At 59.3% G+C, this 20,744-nt stretch overlaps 1 protein-coding gene across 2 annotated transcripts; it reads right to left on the bottom strand.

Moving 5' to 3' along the window:
• Positions 1-2,387: 2,387 nt before the first annotated feature.
• Positions 2,388-19,912, bottom strand: ZBTB7A (zinc finger and BTB domain containing 7A). Of its 2 annotated transcripts, none has more exons than XM_037042563.1 (3): positions 19,665-19,912; positions 8,914-10,196; positions 2,388-6,735 (listed from the first exon to the last, which is right to left on the bottom strand). In XM_037042563.1, the coding sequence occupies exons 2-3, from the start codon at positions 10,179-10,181 to the stop codon at positions 6,237-6,239; spliced, it is 1,767 nt and encodes a 588-aa protein (XP_036898458.1). In that variant the 5' UTR covers positions 10,182-10,196; positions 19,665-19,912; the 3' UTR covers positions 2,388-6,236. The 2 variants fall into 2 exon arrangements, with proteins under 2 accessions (XP_036898458.1, XP_036898456.1); XM_037042561.1 differs by lacking the exon at positions 19,665-19,912 and adding an exon at positions 18,417-18,822.
• Between the last annotated feature and the right edge of the window lie 832 nt (positions 19,913-20,744).

Raw genomic sequence — 20,744 nt, forward strand, 5'->3', positions numbered from 1 at the left:
TCACCAGAGAAATGCAAATCACAACCACTAGGAGAGCTAGAATCAAGGACAGTGAAGGACCAGTGCTGGCAAGGACAAGGAGGACCTGGGACCACAGGATGGTGCAGCTGCTGTGGTAACAGTTGGGCAGTTCCAAAAACTCAGGTGTGGCCTCACCTTCCGACCCCACAGTTCCACCCAAGGGAAATGTGAAAACCTGTCTTCTCATGAGAAGTGCAGGAGTCATCCCAGCAGCTTTACAATAGCTAGAAGGTGGGAACAAGCCCAGTGTCCGATCAATTAAAAAGTGGATAAAATGTGGCCTGTCTATGCACTGAAATATTACTCAGAGGTAAAGGAGTGGAAAGGCCGTAAAAAGCACACTCGCTGCAGTGTGATGGACCTTGAAAACACAATGGTCAGTGAGAGGAGCCAGACATAAACAGCCACACTGGTCCAATGTATGTGACCTGTGAACAGGTGAGTCCACAGACAGGAAGTGGGTCAGTGAATGTCAGGGGCTGGGGGAGGCGGGGGAGGAGGGACTGCTGATGGAGATGGGGCTTGTTTTGGCGGTGGAGTGTCCTGAAACGAGACGGTGACCGTGGCTGTACTACTCTTCAGTGTGCTACCGCTTCCGGTGTTACGGAGTGAATAGTATTATTATGCAGGTTAACTCAGACACCGAGGCCTCTCCCTCAGGGGCAGGGATGAGGGAGTGTGAGTGAGGAGGCCTCACAAACACAGTGGCTGCTGGACCTTCTTCCATTGCTGTCCTGATCAGAGGCCTCCATTCTCCCTGTGGCTGCTCAGGTCCCTGTGGTGCCTGGCTGTGGAACCACTGGTCCCCTACCCCCACTCAGCCTGAATTGGAGACCTGGGTTCCCATGTCTGTCATGTGATCCCGTAAGGTCAGACCTTGCCACTGAAGGAGGACACCCGGAGCCTGTACCAAACCCTCCCCAAACCCTGCACTCGGCAGTGTTTCCTGCCCAGGACCAGGCAGGGCCCCACACCTTCCCTGTGGCTGCTATGGAAGAGCCCACTTCCCGGAGAGTCATGCTTGTCCTCTCCCAGGCCATTACCAATGGTCATCTGTGTGCTTTTTGTGCCCTTCTGTCACCCGCCCCAACTCTGGGAGGCCTCGCTGACCTGAGCTCGACTGGGCAATAAGAGGGAAGAGGTCCCTCTTCTCATGGCCCTGGAAATGGCTATGTTGGTGACCCCAACCCAGAGATGGGGGGCTGCAGCCCACAACTTTCCTCCCCAGTGTGTGAGCTCCAACCTGGGTATGTAGGGGAGCAGCCTGCTTAGTTTCTTGATCAGGTCACTGAGGCCCAATGTGGGACTGTACCTTGGAGGTCTCTGGCAGACTTGGGGTTCCCCAGTGAAGGTCACCCTGCCCAAGGCCTCTAGCAACCTTGTAGTTGGAGGTGACCAAGGAACCCACCCAGCAAGTTCTCCTTGTCTGTCCTTACCATGCCTCAGCCCCTTCCTGGAGCCACCTGCCCTTGTCTGAGGGTGTTACCTCCTCTGTAGGGGTGCAGGCCCCAGCACTGCCAGACACCTACCCCACCCTGGAGCCCAGAGGCTCAGTCACTGTATCCAGGCCCCTCCCTTCCCTGCTCCACCCCCAGGGCTGACAGGAAGGGTGAAGCTGATGAGCACTGGGTCCTCTGAAACCCAAGTTGGGGGCCCCCAAGTGATGTAAACCAGATGTCCAACCCACGTGGAAGGGGCCCCTAAACCCTCCATCCCCACTCCCCAGGTTCCCTCCAACAAAACACAGAACATCAAAATCAGGCAAATGAGGCAGCAGCGGTCGTAACAGGCTGCGTTTAGTGGTTTTTTTATGTACAAGAAAAATGATTTTTATGTCCGGTTTTTCATCATCTTTTGTCTTTGTTTTTATTACCTTTAAAGCTTCTCCCCCCACCCCCCAAAAGTGCATTTTTATCATTTTTTTAAATCTCCCACATTTTATAAAGACTCTCAAATACAGTCTATGGAATGTCTGTGCTCTGTGCCCGTGACCCCCCATTCACCAGGCCTGGTCCCCCAAAGTCCAAGGCACCTTGTGTCTGGGCCTGGGTGGGGTTGGAGGGTACCTGGGCATCAGGACCCCTGGCTGTGGCCTCCAGGCAGCCACAGCCATGGGGTGGGGGTCTCCCCAGCCCCCTCACCTCCTGGTCCTGCCCCCTACCCCACTATGAAAATTTATATATTTAGTGCGAGCCAGTCTTAACTCTGAGGTTACGACTCCTAGGCGCCCAGGCCCCCTGGCCCTGACCCGCCCCGCGCCGGCCAACACCGCCACTCCAGGAAGGCTGCTTCCTCAGCTTAAATAACTTTTTAAAATAAAACTGCAAATATAAATATCTTTCTTTCTCAAAAAATAGGATTTTTGCTTTTTTTGTTGGTTTTTTAATTTTTTTTTTCTTTTCACTCTCTCTGTCTCACCTCCTACAATCCTGGCCACCTGGATGGCCTCGGCTCTGGAGGGCCCTGGCCTCTGCCTCAGTCCCCCATGTGCGACACAGATGACGGGTCTCAGTAGTGCAGGCTCCCCAGAAGACCCTGGATGGGACTGGAGGACCCTCCCTTCCCACCTGAGACCCCTCTCAGAAAGAAGCAGAGGGACAGCCCTGTAAAAACAGGGCAACAAGACGAGGTGGCCACATGGGGTTCCTGGGCGGGCCGCCCAAGGGGGCAGACTTTGGTATGGCCCGTGGAGCCTGGCTGGACACAGGCCCACACCCACGCCAGGCTGGGCCTCGTCCAGCACTTTACATTCACTGGTTTTTAAATTATTATTTTTTTTTGGCCTTTTTTTTCTTTTAATCTCAAAAGGCGGGGTCAGGGTCAGGGTCAGGGTCGTGGTCAGGGTAGGGGGGCTAGGCAGGGAGCAGCAGCAAGGATGTTCACCTTCCCCTCCAGGTCCTGCAGGCTGGAGAGCACCCCAGGTGGGGGCTCCAGGCCCCATCCTGCCAGGCCCACCACCCCCGCTGCAGAGCTCGCCCCGGAGCCTCCACCTGAGCCCCCCAGCCTGGACCTCATTCTCACACACACGCGCGCACACATCCACGCAACTTCACCAAGATGATGGAAAGAACAATTTCACTTTCTTTTTTCTTTTTTGTACCAGGCAGTTAAAAAACACCCCGAAAAAAAGAAAACACAAAAAAACCCCAAACAACCAAACAAAAAAACTGCTTGCTGTGTCCTTTCCGACCAGTCAGCACGTTCCCCCTCAGATATTGTTTTGTTTCCTGAAACGTGAGAATTCAGCAGTATCTTTGGCAACACTTTATCACAACCTTAATTTAAAGAATAAAAATAAAATCGATCCACATCTATATACAGTATGTGATTGCGCGGAATTGAAGGCTGGGCTGGGCAGGTAGGGGTCCCAGTTCTGGGCCCATGCAGATGCTGTGGCCCCTGGGACAGGCTGGCGGGCAGCAGAAGAGGGGTTAAGGCGGAGTGGGTGGGCAGGGCTGCGGAAGCTGGGGTTTAGTGCAATTCCCAAGGAGCTTTGTGTTAAAGTGTGCTCGGCGGGGTTCAGCCCATGCCCCCACCATAGTCCCAGAGGCCTCGACTCCCCCAAGTCCAGTCACCCCCACTGGCCAGGACGACAGCTGTAGTTTTTCAGTTGGTTTTATTGCAAGGAGGTGTGTGGGTAGGAGGAGAGGGCTATCCCCTCAGGGTACCTCTCTGGGAGCTGGGGTAGGGTGGGGGGGGGGCCCTGGCTTGGGTGCTTGAGCTCTGTGCTTGACCTCCACAGACGGTCCTCTGAAAAGAGCTCTCCCCGTGATGCTGGGGTGTGAATGAGGCCACGCGGCCCTGGGCTCCCTTGCCACCCCCCTCAGGCGGGGGGGTTCCTGAGACATTTTTGTGGGGCTGAAGGGCTGGGGGAGGCCGGGAGTAGACGAAAACTATCCTGTAGAAACAATGATGAATGTTGCCTTCTTAAAAAGCTTCCCTTTAAAAAAAGAAAATGAAATAGATGAGAAGACTGGGTTTGTCACAGAGCAAAGGGGCACCAGGAGACAGACCAGCGACTAGAGGGGGGGAGCAGGGGCACCCTCCCCACCTCGGGCTTTGACGAGGAAGATCTCAGCTCAGCAGGATGTGCCTATGTACAGGGTCCCAGACTAGGCGTTGCATATGCAGAAGGGGCGAAGGTGCCCTGGCCTCTGGCAACATAGTCTCCCCTGCCCTGGCCCCAGTCCGTGGCCTGTGGCTCGGTGAACACCGGGCCTTTGGGGAGCCAGAGGCTGGGGGAGGGAGGTGCCAGCCCCCAGATGACAGTCAGTGCCTTTGAGTAAAAAGAGGGGTGCCCGGGGGGTGTAAGGCCCTGGAGGAGGGGCCCCCGTCACCAACCTCGACAGGGATGGCATACCCAAGATGGCAGCTTTTCGGTGGCCACGAGGAAAGGTGGCCATGTTGGAAGGCGGAAAGCCAGGAAGCAGCGAGGGTAAGGGGAGAGCAAGGTTGGGGGTCAAGTGCAGGGCTGGGGAGACTGGGTTGCTCTGGCTGGTTGGAAGGCCAGCCCTTTCTTGGGCCCATCCCTGAGCTAGGGAATCAGTAAGGAGGGTCCCCGCAAACACGGGTGGCCATTGTATGGCTAGTGGGTAACGAGACATCTCTAATCAGAACCAAAAAGGGGGCAGAATGGGAGGGAACAAGGGACATGGCAGAAACACAACCCCCCGCAGCCCCGCCTGCCAGGCAGAGACCCGTGGTGAAGCACGGGCTCCCTCAGAGGACCTTGCCCTCGCCCACGGCCTTCCTGACTTTTCTCACCTCGGGGGACAGAAGTGGGTTCTACATCTGGTGGTGGGGTTTTTGTTATTTTGTACAAAAATAAATCAGCTTTTAGGAATTTCTTTTTGCTCGCTCTCTCTCTCTCTCTCTCTCTCTCTCATTTTTTTTGTCTTTTCAACTTTTCATAGAAGTTGGTTGCAACTTGTAAACATGTTTTTAAATTAAGATATAGTACCCGTTCTGTTACAAAGTGCCGAGACTTCTATCTGTGGTTGGTTGTTTTTTTTTTTTCCTTTCATTTTGTAAAATCTTTTTATTGCTTTTGTGACACTGGAACTTCTGGACTCCTCCCCCCCCATCCCTGCCACCGTAAGGCCCTGGGCTCCCTCTGCCCTTGGCTGTCTCACCCCACACCTGCTCCTCTGAGAAAAAGTATATATTTTAATATATATATCTCTCTCTATATATATAAATTTTGTTTTTAAGGAGGAAAAGAGGGAAAAACAACCTAAAAAGTGCTTTAAAAAATTGGGAGAGGGTTCAAGGGAGAGGTGAGGAGAGGAGAGGGTAAAGACAAGTTCTGAATCTCCAAACTCTGCGTGGGGATCTAGGTGGCCTGGTCAGGGGGGACACAGATGGAGGTGGTCGGGGCACTCTAAGCTGTGGCTTCCAGGTGCCCCACTGGTTTTAAGTGCCACGGAAGAAGGTAGCAGGAGCCCCTGGGAGCCACCTGGTGCCCCCTCTTCCCTCGTCTTCTCCCCTTTCCCCACACCTGGAAATAAATAGATTTCTGTCGCAGTGGCCAGGAGATAGAGGAGACCACAGGCAAGGATAGGAGGTGACGAGACCATAGGGGAGATCACGGGGAAGACCCCCACTTATTAAGTGCCCTGAGGAAGGAGGGTGGGGGGAAGGGCGGGGACCGATTTAACGTCCACTCACAGCAGACAGAAATCATTTAAGGTCTTATCTGAAAGACTCATAAAAACCAGCAAGGGGAAAAAAACTAAAGCCCACCCTGGCCCCACCCTCCCCACCCCCTACAGCAGCCCAATTCCCTGCCTGGGGCCTGGGGCCCTGCCCAGGTCTCGGATGGGACCCCAGACCCCATGCTGGGGGCACCTGGGGGGAGGAGGGAACTCAGAACCCTCGTGTCCCATAAACTCCAAACCAAGCCCCAAAACCCACTGATGGGATAGGGGGAAGGGGAGCTGGGAGGTGGAGGGCAAGAGTCCCCGTGAAGGGAGAGAACATCATGAAAGAGAAAAATCTGAGAAAAGCACTATCCTAGATTCTGTGACGCTTCATATATATATATATATATATATATATATATATATATATATATCTGTATATATATATATATCTCGATATAGATATCTGCATATAGATAGATTTTCTTTTTGTATGTTTTTTAGGGGGTGGTGGGTGATTTCTCTCTCTTTCTCTTTCTTTCTGTCTCTTGGGTTTCTGTTTTTTCTTTTTGGTTTTCAGGCGAGTCCAGCCGCAAAGCTGCCATCAGCAGGGGTCCCAGTGGCCCCGTCGCCACCCCCTCTGCCAGCGCCTGCTACATTCAACCTGCCCAGGCCATCAGGGCTGGCCTCCTCCTCGTCCTCGTCCTCGTCCTTAAAGTGCTTCTCCTGGCCATTGCGCCGGGCCTCAGGGGAGCCGGGTGGGGCAGGGGCACTGGGCAGCGCAGTGGCCCCAGGGCTGGGGTCAGGTCCCCCCAGCCCCCCGCTTCGGACACGGGGCTTGCGGCCACGGCGCGAAGGAACACCATTGCAGCCGTCCTTCTTGAGGTGTCTGTGCAGGTGGTCGGAGCGGACGAAGGTCTTGCAGCAGCTGTCACACTGGTAGGGCCGCAGGCCCGTATGTACGCGCATGTGGTTTTTCAGGTCGTAGTTGTGGGCGAAGGCCGCCCCGCACTGCTGGCACAGGTACGGCTTCTCACCTGTGTGCTTCCTCATGTGCACCTTGAGCTTGTCCTGCCTGTGGATGGGGTGAGGGTCAGCGGGCACTGGGCCATGCCCCCTCCCGAGACAACCCCTTGACCCCTGCTGGCCTTGAGGTTGATACTGTGACTCTTTCAGAAAGGCAGGCTGTGGCTAGGGGCAGTCCTGAGAGACCCCCTCAGGGGGTCTGAAAAGGGCCTTGGACCCTGCCTGCTGTGGGACCTTGGACCCTGCTTGCTGTGTGGCCTTGGGCAAAAGGCTAAACCTCTCTGAATTCCTCTTCTTATCCATAGAAGGAAGAAGAAAACAGGCCTCCTGCCTGGGGCTCTGCCAAGTCTCCCAGGGGCCCTGCCCAGACCACTGCATGGGGCCAGGTCACAGAGAGGACGGCAGGGACTCTGACAGTGCCAAGCACTACACAGAGATGTCCCAGTTGAGGCTCAGAGAGGGGAAGTGACTTGCACTGAGCTGCACAGTGGGTCAGGGGCTGTGCCAAGTTGGGGTGGAGGTGGAATCAACTCCGGTTTCGTCACCCCAAGCCCCGGCCCGGGTAATTATAGCCCCTGCCACCACAGGCCCCGCTTACTCAACTCTCTAGTGTGACTCAGAGGGGCCCCTGGGCCTGGAGGAAGGGGTGGGGGCTGGGGACCTAGGCCAGGGACAGAAAGAAGCCAGGTGGGCCTGTGGGAGAAGACAGACCTGGCCTGGTGTCTCTCTCTCTCTGTGCCTCAGTTTCCCTGACTTGCAAATGGGATCAGCCCTGGGTTAGGACTGGTGTGGCCAAGAGAACTCCAGGTCAGAGTGAAACAGCCTGAGGCCCATGGTGGGGGGTCACAGGTCAGCCTGTTCCCCTCTCCAGATCCTGGCTTGCTGTGCCCTCACCAAGCTGTTCCTCACAGGACAGGGACCCCTGAGGGCAAAGCCTACAGTCAACTCCATACCCCCATCTGGAAGAGGGCCCCCCCACAAACTACCAGAACCACAATCTCACCAAAGCAGTGGGCCAGGCCACCAACTGCACTGCCTGCATTCCGGGTGGTGTCCTTTGCCCCCGCCTGGCACTCTAGATCCCTAGAATCCAGGCCACACCCTCCTTGCCTGGCCTGCTGGGGAAGGGTCTAGGGGTCAGCCCCCAGTCCTGTCCCCATGGGGCAGAACTAGGAAGCTGGGACAATGGCTTCTTTCTTCAGTATGGGTAGGTGTGGCTGGGGGAACCCCAGGGTGGGTGGGGGTAGGGGGTGGTGCTTAGTCACCCAGCCTGGACAGGCCCCTACACGTCAGCCCCCTGCCCCCACTAGGCTGGCCCACAAGGCCCAGCCGGCTACCTCTGGACTTCTAAGACGGAATCACAAATTTCCTCCAGCCTAGCCCAGCCTCAAACTCCTGCCCCAGGACCAAGCCCTGTGGCTCTTCTGCCAATTCCCCTCCCCTGGCCACAGTGATCCTCCAAGCTCAACTGGTCTCAGAACCTTTGCACTGGCTGTTCTTCTGCCCTTCCCTTTCCCCACAACTCTCTCCCTCCCCTCCTTCAGGTCTCAGCTCTGCTCACAGCAGCACCCACGGCCAACCCCCTTGTTCTCGTTCTCTTCCTCCCTAGCGTGTTCCACCAGCTAGTGTTATCAATTCTGAGGTTATATCTCACACATGCTCCGTCGGCCCCATGGGGATTTTCGGCCTGTCTCTATTTTTGCATCCCTAGCATCTAGATCAGGGCCTGGCACCTGGCAGGTGCATACATGTTGGCCGAATGAAGCTAGTTCCCAGGCTCACAGGAGATGTAAAGTGACTCAAACCACCAGAGCTCTCTGCTTCCTATTTGGCTGTGGGCCTCTCCCAAGGCAAAAATTCGCCCCCAGTCTGAAGAACTGTCCATGGAAAAAGAAGGGTGAATGCTGGTGTTCTTCATTCCAGCCTCCTGCAGCACCACCTGGCACGTTTTAGATTCTGTGCGGTCATCTGGTTTAGTGCCTGCACTCTCCCCACCCAAAGGCTGCTCTCGAGGGGCACATGGGGGATGTCCTGAAATGAAGGTGTCATTCCAGGGCAGGGCAGCACTGCCTTTGTCCACAGAAGCAGAGAGAGAGAGAGAGAGGGAGGGAGGGAGGGAATGTGTGTGTGTGTACAGGAGGGAGCTCGCACATGGCTGCAGTTTGGGCAGAGAACCCAGCAAACCCACCACCACTCTCAGTCCCCTGCCACAGTGGCACAGGCTCACCTGGTGAACCGGACCTTGCAGATGTTGCACTCATAGGGCTTCTCACCAGTGTGGGTCCGGATATGCCGTGGCAGCTTGCCAGCGCCCTGGATGACCTTCTCACAGATGGGGCACTTCTGGAAGGCCTTGGCCCGGATCTTCTTCTCCACCTTCTGCGACCACGCTGGGTAGACGTCGCTGTCGTGGGTACTGCTGAAGTACTTCAGGTAGTAGTCCACGACCCCCTTATCATCTGCCCTCGATTCCTCATCACTGTCCCCCGCGGCTGCCGACCCTGCCCGTCCCACCGACGACATCATCTGCTGTAGCAGTGTGCTGGCCGCAAGCCCATCTGCATCAGTCCCATCGCCGTCCTCCCCCTCGGCTGTTCCCGACAGGAAGCCGGGAGAGTCTCCTGGCTCCGGGGCTGCCTCTGACAGAGAGGCCACCTCCTCCTCCCCACCCCGGCCATAGTGACCGTTCTGCGTGGCAGCAGCCGTTGGGGCCACAGGGGGTGGAAAGAGGCCCCCAGCTGGGTTGTCTTCATCCCGCTCTGGCCACAGACCTGGGTTGCTGTCGCCCTCGTCTCCATCCCCAGCTGGAGGACGTTCAGCTGGGGGGCCAGGCCCATAGAAGTCCAAGCCATTGCAGTCACCTGCAGCCACAGCAGCCACAGCGGCGGCCATAGCCTCCTTGGTGGCATCCAGGTCATCATCGGATGTGCCAAAGGCAGACCACGGGAAGTTGGCAGCGGCGGCAGCTGCAGAGGGGGGCAGACTGTTCATGGGGTTACTCTGGAAGAACTCGAGGTACTCCTTGGCACGGAGGAGATTTCGCTGATCAATTTGATCTACCATGTCCAGCTGCCCGGTGTCAGTGCCCACATCGGCCGCCAGGATCTGCCTGTCAAGGAGGTCAGCACAGACGTGGCTCACAGCAGGGATCTCCAACAATCGGGCGGCACTGAGGATGTCACCCACGTTGGCTGTGCTGACAGTCAGCGTGGCCGTATAGGCAAAGTCCATGAGGGCTGTGAGTGCCTCGGCACTGACAAAGTCGATCTCGTACACGTTTTGCTGGTCTACCACAGCGCCCGATGTGAACAGCTTCTTAAAGTACTGGCTACAGGCTGCCAGCACTGAGCGGTGTGTGGGAAACTCTCGGCCCTCCACCAGGATCACCACGTCACACAGCAGGCCTTGCGTCCGCTGCTCGTTGAGCCCACTCAGAATGTCACTGCTGTGGTCGGGGAACGGAATCCCAATGGGGCCGTCCACGCCGCCAGCCATCTTCTGTGCCGAGACCTGCAGCACCGAGGAAGAAGGGGTGGTTGAGTATGCAGGGCCACTACCAGTGTTTGAGACCCTCAGGGTAGTGCCCCACCTTGCCCTCCCAGCCTCAGTTTCTCCAGGTGTGCACCAGGGCAGTCCATGTCTAGTTCTACATTAGATTGCAGAATGTAAGATTACGCTGGCGAAACCCACAGTGGGTGCTTAAGAGATGAACGCTGGCACCTACTCCTCCACTAGAGGGCTCAAAGAAGTGCCCATCCAAAGGGAAATTTGAGGTGATAAAGGAACATACAGTAGGTGCTCAATAAAAGCCCCAACACAGGCTGTTTCTTAGTGAATCTGAGCTCAGCCTTCTACCCATGCCCCCTAAGCTAGTACCCCCTAAGAGGCCACGGTGGTGATCTTAACAAGGCTCTCATGGTGTGCTGTCATGCCAAGCCCCCTGCATTCCCACAGGCAGCACAGTCTCTACTGAAGAAGAAGACAAGGCTCAGGGAGAGCAGCCCATGTACCCAAGGCCCCGTAGTGGTGCCCCAGCTAAACCCAGGGCATCTGACCTGAGAGCTAGTACCCAACCAGCCTGTCCATCCCCACCAGGCCTGACGCACACTGCAGCCTCAGGGTGAGATCTAGTTCTCTGGGGGGGGGGGGGGGGCTCTTGAGACAGTAGGAAGAGGCAAGAACCCCGCTGGTGTCATTGGGACTATGGGTTTGCCTTGGCGTGGTGTGGCAATGACTCTGAAGGACAAACCCCTTTCTATCCCACTGGAGCCCCCAGGACTCGTCTTGGCCCTGGAAAGGAGTAATGCGGGGAAGCAGGCTACCAACTGATGCTCCCTCCCCTGCTACCCCTGCTGACTCTGTCAAGAAGCTTCCTGCTTGTCCAGCACTCTCCAATTATCAGCACCCTTCTCCACTGCACAGCCAGGACAAGGCCCTGCCACTTTCCAGGCCTCAATCTCCCCATCTGTCAAATGGGCAGAGACCTTTGGAAGAGCCAGGCCGCTGAGAACTGTCTGTCCCACCCCTCTCCCCGCCCCTCCTTTTTTCCGCCTTCTCCTGGGTTGTGACTCATCCACCCACTGGGCGCTTGTGCAACCCTCTGGCTCCTGTCCCCACCCCTCCACCCTCTCTGGGGAGCCCCCAGTCGTCCCAAGCCACCCAACACAACCCACATTCCTCCAGGCCCAGCCAGTCAGCTCTCGGGCCAGAGCTCCTGGAAGGCACAGAGCAAGCTGAGTTGGGTCTTCCTTAGCCTCCCAAGGACCCCAGGACATCCCCCCTCAACCCCTCCCAGCCAAGTGGCCCAGCCCAGCACAAGGCCAGGACAGGACTGTGCAGACCCAGGGCTGTCCTGCTGAGAGTGGGATTCAGGTAGTCAGCCTGGCACGTGAGCCCAGGGTTGGTGCAGCCCAGCACAAGGCCAGGATGGGAGTGTGCCGACTGAAGGCCACCCTGGGAGTGGGATCCAGGCCTTTGGGCTGACACAGAGGCCTTTGTGCAGTGGGGCGGGCAGGCAGGCACTACACTTCCCAGGATGTCTCTCTCTAAGGCCTGCCCTCTTTCCCGGAGACTGCACCAGCTGCTCCACTCCTGGCGGCTCACCCCTCTGTTCCACCAGCCCTTGGTGGTGGCAGTGGTGGTGTGTGTGCACGCGCACGCATGTACATGCAAGGAGTGGGGGTCAGCGCAGCTGTGGCTGCTGGGAGCAGGAGGATGGAGGTCAACCCTCCTTGAGGCTCTGCCATCAAGGAGCCCCCTGTGGTAGCTTCCACCCCCTGCCACCATCTGCCGTCTGGTCCCTGGCTCTGGGGAGTAAGTGGGCAGATGGGGCTCTGGATCAGACAGGCCTCGGCCCCTCCTCATCTGCCCCTCCCCATCCAGGCCACCAATGCAACAAGATGGTTAGCCTGGCCCTGCTTGCCATTGCTCCCCAGGTGCCCCTAAGTTCCCCTTGGACCTTGAGCTGTCTCCAGCTGCCTCAAGGTTGGGACCTGAAATAGTTCAGGTGATTCACCCCCTCCCATGAGCAACTGAGAGCACCAGGCCAGGGGGCTGGCACAGCCCTACTTTAAGTGTTAAGATGCCCAGGCTTCCACTTTGCCAGAAGAAAAGGAGCAAGCTTGGTCTTTGAGCCTGACATGGGGCACTGGTCTCCACCAGCTGGGTACAGTGTACCATGTGCAAAAGACCTGAGTGTCCATGTCCCTGTCTTCTCCCAGGAGACTCTATTTCTCCAGATAATCAATAGACTCCCTCCTCAAAGGACAAGGTCTGGGGATGCGCCAGCTAAGAAAAGTCCCCATGAGAGAAGCAGGAGTCCCTATTTTACAGATGAGAAAACCAAGGCTCAGAGACTTATGGAATCCCACCCAAGGGTACTATCAAGGTTGATCCATGGGTTCTGGGGTCCAGGAGCTGGTAAGAGGTGAGAGGCTGGCCCCCAACCCACCCTTGCCATGGAAACTAAACTGGCTCTGCAGACACTTAACCCACATTCTCCCCAGGAACATATCCCATCTGCCTGCCAGGCCCAGGGCCACCACCCACCAGCGTCTCTCAAGCCTCTCCCTCTAATAAGAAGGCAGAAGAGCCTATTAGATGGGAAAAGGAATAGGGCTGAACCCTCTTGGTGGGTCAGGTGGGGCCGGCCTGGAAGTAAAACACTGAGTGCCCTGGCACCAGACACCTAGCACGTATCCCATAAGTAGTGGTTTCCTTGGTATTGACAATCCAACAAAACTTCTCCAGAAAGCCCCTCCCCCTCAACAGCCAGTGCTAGGGTCTCCTGAGCTCAGGCCCACACCCACCTGTGCTCATCACAACTCCATCTCCCAGATCACCTGCCCTGGGGCCTCTGAGTTGATCTGACAGGCCTAGGGGCAGGCCTCAGCAGGCTCCTCCTGAGCTGGAGGTGGGGTGCCCTCCTCCCTATGGGCCACCCCTAGGCCCTCCTGCTGGGCCCTCCCCTGGGTGGCGCGTAGTAGGAACACAGCATTCAACCAGATGAAAGCTACGGCGGGAGAGAACCCACACCCAGCCCCACCCACTGCCAGACAACACATGCAGGACCACGGGACACTGCTGGTCCCACCTCCCAACGAACTTAGGATCACTCACTGAAGCTTCTTTCCAAGGATGGCCAGGACCCAGGCTGGCTTTCAGCCCTCCACGGGGGCCTCCTCTGTACCTGGGAATTTTCAGGAGCTAACCAGGCACTTTCATTTTATCCTCTCCACTATAAAACTCTGGGCTTTACAGACGAGAGGCTTGGAGAGATGACCAGACCAGCTGGTGGGGACTTAAGACTCTCTGACTTGAAGCAGCCTCAGCTGCTGCCACTCAACTGCTGGGCCACTGGGGTGAGGTCAAGAATGCCTTGACCTGGTACCAGAAGCAGCAGGTGCCACCCAGGAAGGACCCCAAGATCGCAGGAAGGTGATCCTAGGCATTGGAACGGCAAAGGCAAAGACCTGATGGCGGGTACCTGGGAGAAGGGACCCAAGGAAGGAGTAGACTTTCCAAGGTCAGGCACAAGGTGAGGGTTGGGACTGGGCCTCCTCCACCCACCCACACTCCTCAGGTAATCGCCACCCAAAGCCTTTCTGGAGGAATGTCTATGACAGGGATAGCTTCACAAGGGGTCAAGACCCCTGTACCCATAAAGAATATGAAAAGAAACCAAAAAGACATTAAATACCAACTATGTGTCATGCATGGGCAGCCCAGATCCAAACCCCAGCTCCTCCACTTCCGAGCTGGGGTGACCTTGGGCAAGAGGGAGCGCCTCTCTGTGCCTCAGTTTCCTCGGGGGTTGTTACAGTGGCAAGGGGGTTGGAGGTGCTTTAAGTCCAGAGTCCCACTCTTACACATTCAGCAAATGTTGCCTGGGGACCTACTGTGTGCTAGTGTCCCCAACAAGGCTGTTCACCTCCCCCCTTGTGGATGAGGGGTTTTTTGAACTTCACCACCTACTGTGCCAAGAAGTGGGTTGTGGTGTACGAGGAAGAAGCCAGGGGAGTGAAACCAGGCCCAGAGAGGGTGGGCAGCTGGCCCAAGGTCACACAGCAAGTCTGGTATCCAGGTTCAGCTGCCAGGCCCACACCCAGCTGCCCCCGTCACCTCCCAGGCACACAGCCTGTGTTGCAAGGTTGGTCCTGACGGGTTACCCTACCCTGACTTGGTGCCAATCCCCGCCTGGCCCAATATCTGGACAAGGGTTTAATGAGACAGGAATTCAGTGTCCCAACTGGGGGGTGGGCACCAAAGGCTCAGGGTGGCTGCTGGCTGCCCATCGCCAGCCCTCCCCCTGTCCTCACAGGCCTCCCTCTGGCCAGAAATCAGCAAACAGGCCCTCGGCCATTTTATGTGTCCATTTATTGCCCTAAATGGGGAGGGGCTTCCTGCCCCAGCCTTAAAGGGCCAGAGGCAGGAAGATTGCAGGTCCAGTGGGAAGTGTGTGTGCTGGGGAGCGGGTGAGGATGAGGTCATGGGGACCCCGCTGACCCCCAACTCATGGGTGGGACTCAGGCTCACCCTGTTCCCACGCTTTGAGTGCTGTCATGCGCCAGGAAGTACAGCCCAAGAATGGGTTCCATGAGGAAGCCCCAGGAAGAGAGCCATTCAGGGTGAGGTGGAAGGAATGAGCTTCCCGTCACTGAAGTAAGCAAAGCCAGGATTCAAAGAATCCCATCACTGTCTACCCTGCCCTTGCTCAGGCTGCACCTGCTTATCCTGCTTATCCCAGATGACCATGGGAAGTTGGGCGACCTCTAGGAGTCCTGCTCCTCTCTGCCTCCAGGCCTCTCCCTCCCTCCCCTAAGGCCTGCTTGTCACCTGGAACACTGGCACAAACCCTACCTCCACCCCCAGCCTGAGTAGGTGCAGGGCTCTGACTGGAAACTACAAAGGGGTGCTCAGCCTCTTGGGGCCCCAGTGTCCTATGCCCATAAATCCGGCCCATTCCCTCACATCAAACATCCTGATGGGAGATGGGACCAGGCCTTATTTTCCAGTTAAACCAGAAAGATGTGGGTGGGGATGCTTCTACTCAGTGGCCATCCAGCCTGCTGGGAGGACAGATGGAGGTGCTGGTCCTTTGGCCACGCTCCTCAGAAGTGCCAGATTCTCCAGGTGGCACCTACACTTTGGTGCTCCAAGCTTGGGCCTCGAGCCCTAAGGGCAACAGAGGTCTGACCTCAATCATCTCCACATCCCTTCTCACAGCTCTGAGAGCAGGGTCTGTAATGGAGGCGCCATGTTACAGGTCAGAAAACTAAGGGAAAGTGACTCGCCCAGGCTTACACAGCAGAGCTAGATTTGAACACAGGCCACCTGGCTCCGTCCTGCCTAACTAGTCCTCCCAGGGCTCCTTCCCCTTCCCCCACACACTGCCCCCAGGTACCAGCAGGTGACTAAATCCCCCACCCTGGGGACCTTGAAGCTGAGGACAGCTTATTCCCACACCCCCTCAGAGCTGCCTTATGATGGCCTAAAAAAGGGAGAGGCTTGCCAGAGGTCACACAGGCCGCCTGGGGCAGGGCTGGAGTCCAGCCAACACCTATGAATTCAGGGAAGGGGCCCTGACCCCAAGGGGCACCAGCACAGGAATGCAGGAGGGGCTCCCACAGGCCCTGACTCTGCACTGCAGTGGCTCAACAAACGTTCCTGAGGAATCACTGAGGAAATCCTGACAATGACATTTCTAGGCTGAAGATAATCTCCCCATTGTGCTGATGGGAAAATTCAAGGTGGCAGGGCAAAGTGACCTCCCTCGGTGGACCTCAGGTACAGCCAAGGGCAGGGCTAGGACTGAACCACAGTGGCCCCCACCCAAGCTTGTTCCTCTGGTCCCCCTCTGCCCAGGGCTACTGCAGAGCAATCCATGGTCTCTCAGGTACCCAGCCTGCACATACTCCCAACAGAATCCCTGCCGCACCCTGAGCGGACCTAGGTGTTTCCTCCATGAGAGGAAAGAAAACAGGCAGATCTGCAGGCACCACCTGGGGGGACCCTACAACAAGCCCATGTTACAGGGGAAGCGGGAGACAACACTAGGGCTTCAAGAGGCCAACAGGCATATCCAAGGTCACGAAGCAAGTGCCCTGGCACTGGAAAGCCCAGCAGCTACCCTCCTAGGACTGGCTCAGCTTCAGAGGGACTGGCCCTGAGTCCTACCCTCTTGTGAGGTGACCTCCTCAGGTGTAATGGGTCATAAAACCCAGAGCCCTGCCCATCTCCGGTGGCCAAGGTGCCAAGGTGCAGGGCTGTGGCTTGGGGGGAGCAAGAAAGGGCCTAGAAGGTCTTAAAGGTGCCTACCAGGGAAGGCTGGGAAACAGAACTGTAACTCATGCTGTGTGACCTTGGGCACCTCAGGCCCTCTCTGAGCCCCATTATTCTCTTTGGACAAAGAGTTTAATAAGTTCCAGGGAGGCTCTGTTTGGCCAACAGGTACCTGCTGTCAAACTCCGGGCCCTGTGGAAGACAGGTGGGCAGGTGCCTCTTGGGTAGGGCACAGGGAGGACTTTGAACAAGGCCACATGGGAAGGCAGACCACAGGGGTCAGGCGCAGCTTTAGCTGGGTGACCTTGGGCTGCTCTCTGCTTCCCCCAGGGCCTGTCTCCCCTGCTGAACAAGGCATCCTCTCTGAGGTTTGCTTTAAGTCCCCAAGTTCCAACACTCATGTTCGGCCTCCCCTCTAGGCCTCAGTTTCCTCAAATGTTGATGGGGACTGCCACCAGCCTGACCCAGCTGCGGGTCAGAGGGCCCCAGGAAAAGAAGGGAAGTGAAAAAGCAAACACAAGACTTGCTGCTGCCCTGGAACCTTCCCCACCGGACAAAGGCTGAGCTCTGCTGGGTCTCAGTCTCCCACACAGAGAAAGGGATGCATGGACTCCCTGCAGCCACCCAGGCAGCTTCTCCTAGGGCCTCTGCTGAGAGTTGTGTGGCTCCTGGCACAGCCTGGGTGCTGACTGGCCACTCGGCAGCCAATCAGAATTGAACAATAAATACCCCCCCAAAGTGGCCCACGAATTAAAATTTCAGTGTCCCCGATGGCTCCTCTTTCTTCATTAGGCATGCGGATCCCAGGGCTTCGCTCTTCCAGCCACCGGCTCCTGCCCCCCCCCCCTTTATCCCCCAGGCTCTCGTCTCCACAGCGATGGCTGGCGGTAAACAGAGACCCGAGCCCAGCTGATAAGTGCCTGGCATGCTCTAGGGGGCATGGTCTAGAGGCCCCACCCAAAGTGGTCCTGGGGGGCAAAGTCCTCCCCCACCCCCGCCCTGGCCTGGAGCAGCAGGGCCCAGCCTGGACTACCAGGACCTCTCCCAAGACCAGCTCTGCCAATAGGAAGTAACTGGCTGGTCCTGGGGAGGCCCCCACCCCAGTGTGGGAGCGGCACACTCTGGGTTACGCCCTGGCCCTGTTGGGTGGGTAGGGTGGGGGGGATTTATGGAATCCTAGACCTCCTCTCCCTCTCTTAGGCCAACCTGCCAGGCAGCTGGCAGGGAAAGGGGAAGCAAACCAGGCCTGCCACCCATGGGTGAGCCAGGTGGGCACACCCGGGGAAGGGGCGCCAACAGCTCTCTCACTTCCGCCACCTGGCTGGGGGGAAAGAGGAGTTGCCGATCTCCCAACTGCTGGCTGCATTCCCCAAACATTTAGTGGGTGCCCACTGGGTGCCCCGGCCTGGTTGGACAGTAGTCTCTTGCTGCGGTCCACCAGGCTACCCGGCAAGCGCGGGCAGTGCCTCCCAGAACCCGCAAAGGCCTGATCCCAGGGGTGCGGGGGGGCACCTAGCTCCAGCACTTGGCTCAGGCCCCTGACTGGTTCCCAGGCCCCTCGCTGGGGGAGGGGGCTGGTTCCTAGACTGGAGAGGCAGGTAGAGAGGGAGGGAGCTAGATCCCACCAGCTCACCCCTCCTCTGCCCGGGCTCAGGGTTCGCACGTGGTGGTGGCGTCAAGGGAAAGGAGGGGGGTCCGGGCCAGAGGAGACAGGGTCACGCGCTTTGGGGGCGCGGGCGGTGCATAGGCGTGCTTTCTGTCCCCTTTCCCAGGGCCGGGGCAGTGCAGCGGCGCGGGCAGGCCGAGGGGCCAAGCCGGTCCCCCCACCCAGGGATGAGTCAGGCCCGGGCAGGAGCAGGAAGCGGCCCCCTCCCCCGCGCCGGCCGCAGCGCGCGGCCCCCGCCCCAGCCTGCGGGCCCCCGCCGCACCGCCCGAGCAGGGGGTTCCTACCTCCTTCCCAGGTCAGCGGCGAGGGGGCCCGGCCCCGGCGGCGGCGGTGGCGGCGGCTGGGCAAGCTTCCTCCGAGGGGCCGGGAGACGGCAGTGAGCCTGGCCCCGCGCCACCCCCCGCCGCCGGCGGCCAATCCCCACCCGGACTGGGGGGAGGGTGATGCAAATTACCCCGGATCTGGGTCCGCCCGCCCGCCTCCCCCACGCATGGGCCCAGCCTGCACTAGGCCGCGCATCCCCGGGCTCGCCTGCGCCGCGCGGCCACCACGGCCGCCGCCCTCCCCGGGGAACACCGGGTGGGTGACTCCCCCCTCACCGGGGTAGGGGGCCGAGGGGGGGGCTGGGGACGGTTACACAACCAGGCAGGGAGGGGCCCCGGGGCGGGAAGGGGGCCGGCCCGCGGGCCGCGCAGCCGGAAGCCGGGGACAGCCACCGGCCCCCGGCAAGGGGAGCCTGGCTTCAGGCCCCGCCCCGGAGCCTGCTGGGTCTGCCCCAGCGCCGCACCGCGCAATCCGCCAGCGTCCATTGGCTCGCCGGCCCGCCGCTCACCGCCCCTCCTCCGCACCGCCCCTACCCGCGGGCCGCGGCCGGCCGCCGGCGCAGCGCGCCCTGGGACTTGTAGTACGAGCCGCCTACCACCTACCTGCCACAAGTAGCAGGAAGACTACGACACCCAGAAGACCCTGCGGACGCGCCCGCCCACCCGGACACCCCACCCCTCCCCCCTCCTCAGCAAGCCCCCCTCCCTGTTTTTCAGCCCCCTCCCCCCGTACCCCATGGAGCTCAATCCTAGCCAACTCCAACGTATAGACGCAGCATGGAATAGGCCCCTGGGCCGGGGAGAGCGCCCCCAGTACCCAGCAACAAACTTAGCACGCGACGCGCCCCCCTTCTCCCCACGCCGGCTCCCCCCACCCTCAATGCAGCCCCGCTTCCCCTCCCCCGCTCTCCGCGCGCCTGGGAGCCCCGAAAAGCCATGCACCCGGGGTGGTGGGGGTAGGCGGTTGGCGCACAAGCCCATGCACTTCGCCCCCAATTCCCCATCCCGGGCGGCGCCCCCTCCCCGGGTTCGGGATCCAGGGCGCCTGGAGCCTCCAAGCAGCTGCCAACCACCCCCTCCTCTGAAACTTGCGGAACGTCCCTGGCTCCTCGGATCTCCCCTTCCCGAGAGGGCAGGGGTGGGCGCAGAGCCCCCGGCTTGTCCCCACCCTATACTCTGTGCTGGGGGCCGCGCCTGGCGCTGACTTACCTCGCGGGGCCGGGCCGGGCCGGGGCGCACGGGGCCGGGGCTCGGAGTTCGGACTAGGCTCCTCAGCCACTCGCCTCCGGGGTCCGCGTCTCGCTCTCCCCCTCGCTCGCCCTCCCCTCGTCTCTCCCTCGCTCCGGCGGCGGCGGCGTCACTGCCCCTACAGTAACTGTACAGTACAGCCAAAGCCCCGTATGATGCTCGCGACTCCCTTCCTGGTTTCTCCGAGGGCAAGAGGGGTCCTCCCTTGTCTTAAAGGTGCCGCAGCCGCCGGCCCCCCGCCCCCCCGCGCCCAGCCCGCACCACCCCCCCCCCGGCTTCGGAGGCCAGAACAGGCTCGGCAGGTCCCCTCTTGCCACGTCTCTGCCCTCCCGTGGGGTTTCGCCCGCTGCGCTGGGGAGACCGGGTTGTTATTAGGTTTTGTCAAGTTGGGGGGGGGGTCCAGCCCGCCCCCAACGCGCCCCCCTCCTCTGACCTCTCCGCCCCACTGCGCGGCGCCGTGCCAGCTTGCCAGCTTATCTGGCCCCAGAGCTCCCCGGGGCGCGGGGGGAGCGGGCCCCCCGGGGTGGAGGGGGGTGGGGGCCTCCAGATAAACAGGCCCCCAGCCTCTGCGCAGGGGAGGGTGCGGGGGGGGCGCGGGCTTTGCCCCCGACGCCTGGGGCGTGGCAGGCTGGCAGCGGGGGTGGGGAGGGCTGTGCGCACTGCTAGGACGGACACCGGCGTGGGTCGCGGCTGCCCCGGCAGCTGGGGTTGAGTGGGGGGCGGCAGGGTGGGGATTCTGGGCCGGCTCCTGGCCCTCCCCGGGCCTCGTTTTGCCCAACCGTAGAAGGGACCCGGGGCGGGCTTTTGGGTGACAGCTCGGGTCCGCCAGGCTCCTGGGTCCCTAAATGAAATAGTCAACCTGCCCGCCCGCGATTATATAAAGGAGTTGCCTCCGCCCGCTGCGCCAGAGGCGTAGCGGGGGAAAGGGTTGGCGAGGGGCGGGTTGGACGGTTGTTTTCCAGGCTTTCCGAGTTCCCCCACCCAACTGTGGGCTGCTGGGCGGGACAGGGACCCGGCACCGGACGCCTGGGTTCTGCGTGC

The sequence above is a fragment of the Sturnira hondurensis genome, unplaced genomic scaffold (assembly GCF_014824575.4).
Source record: "Sturnira hondurensis isolate 20B ecotype Veracruz unplaced genomic scaffold, ASM1482457v3 Scaffold0003693, whole genome shotgun sequence".
In the NCBI taxonomy this organism is placed as follows: Eukaryota; Metazoa; Chordata; class Mammalia; order Chiroptera; family Phyllostomidae; genus Sturnira; species Sturnira hondurensis.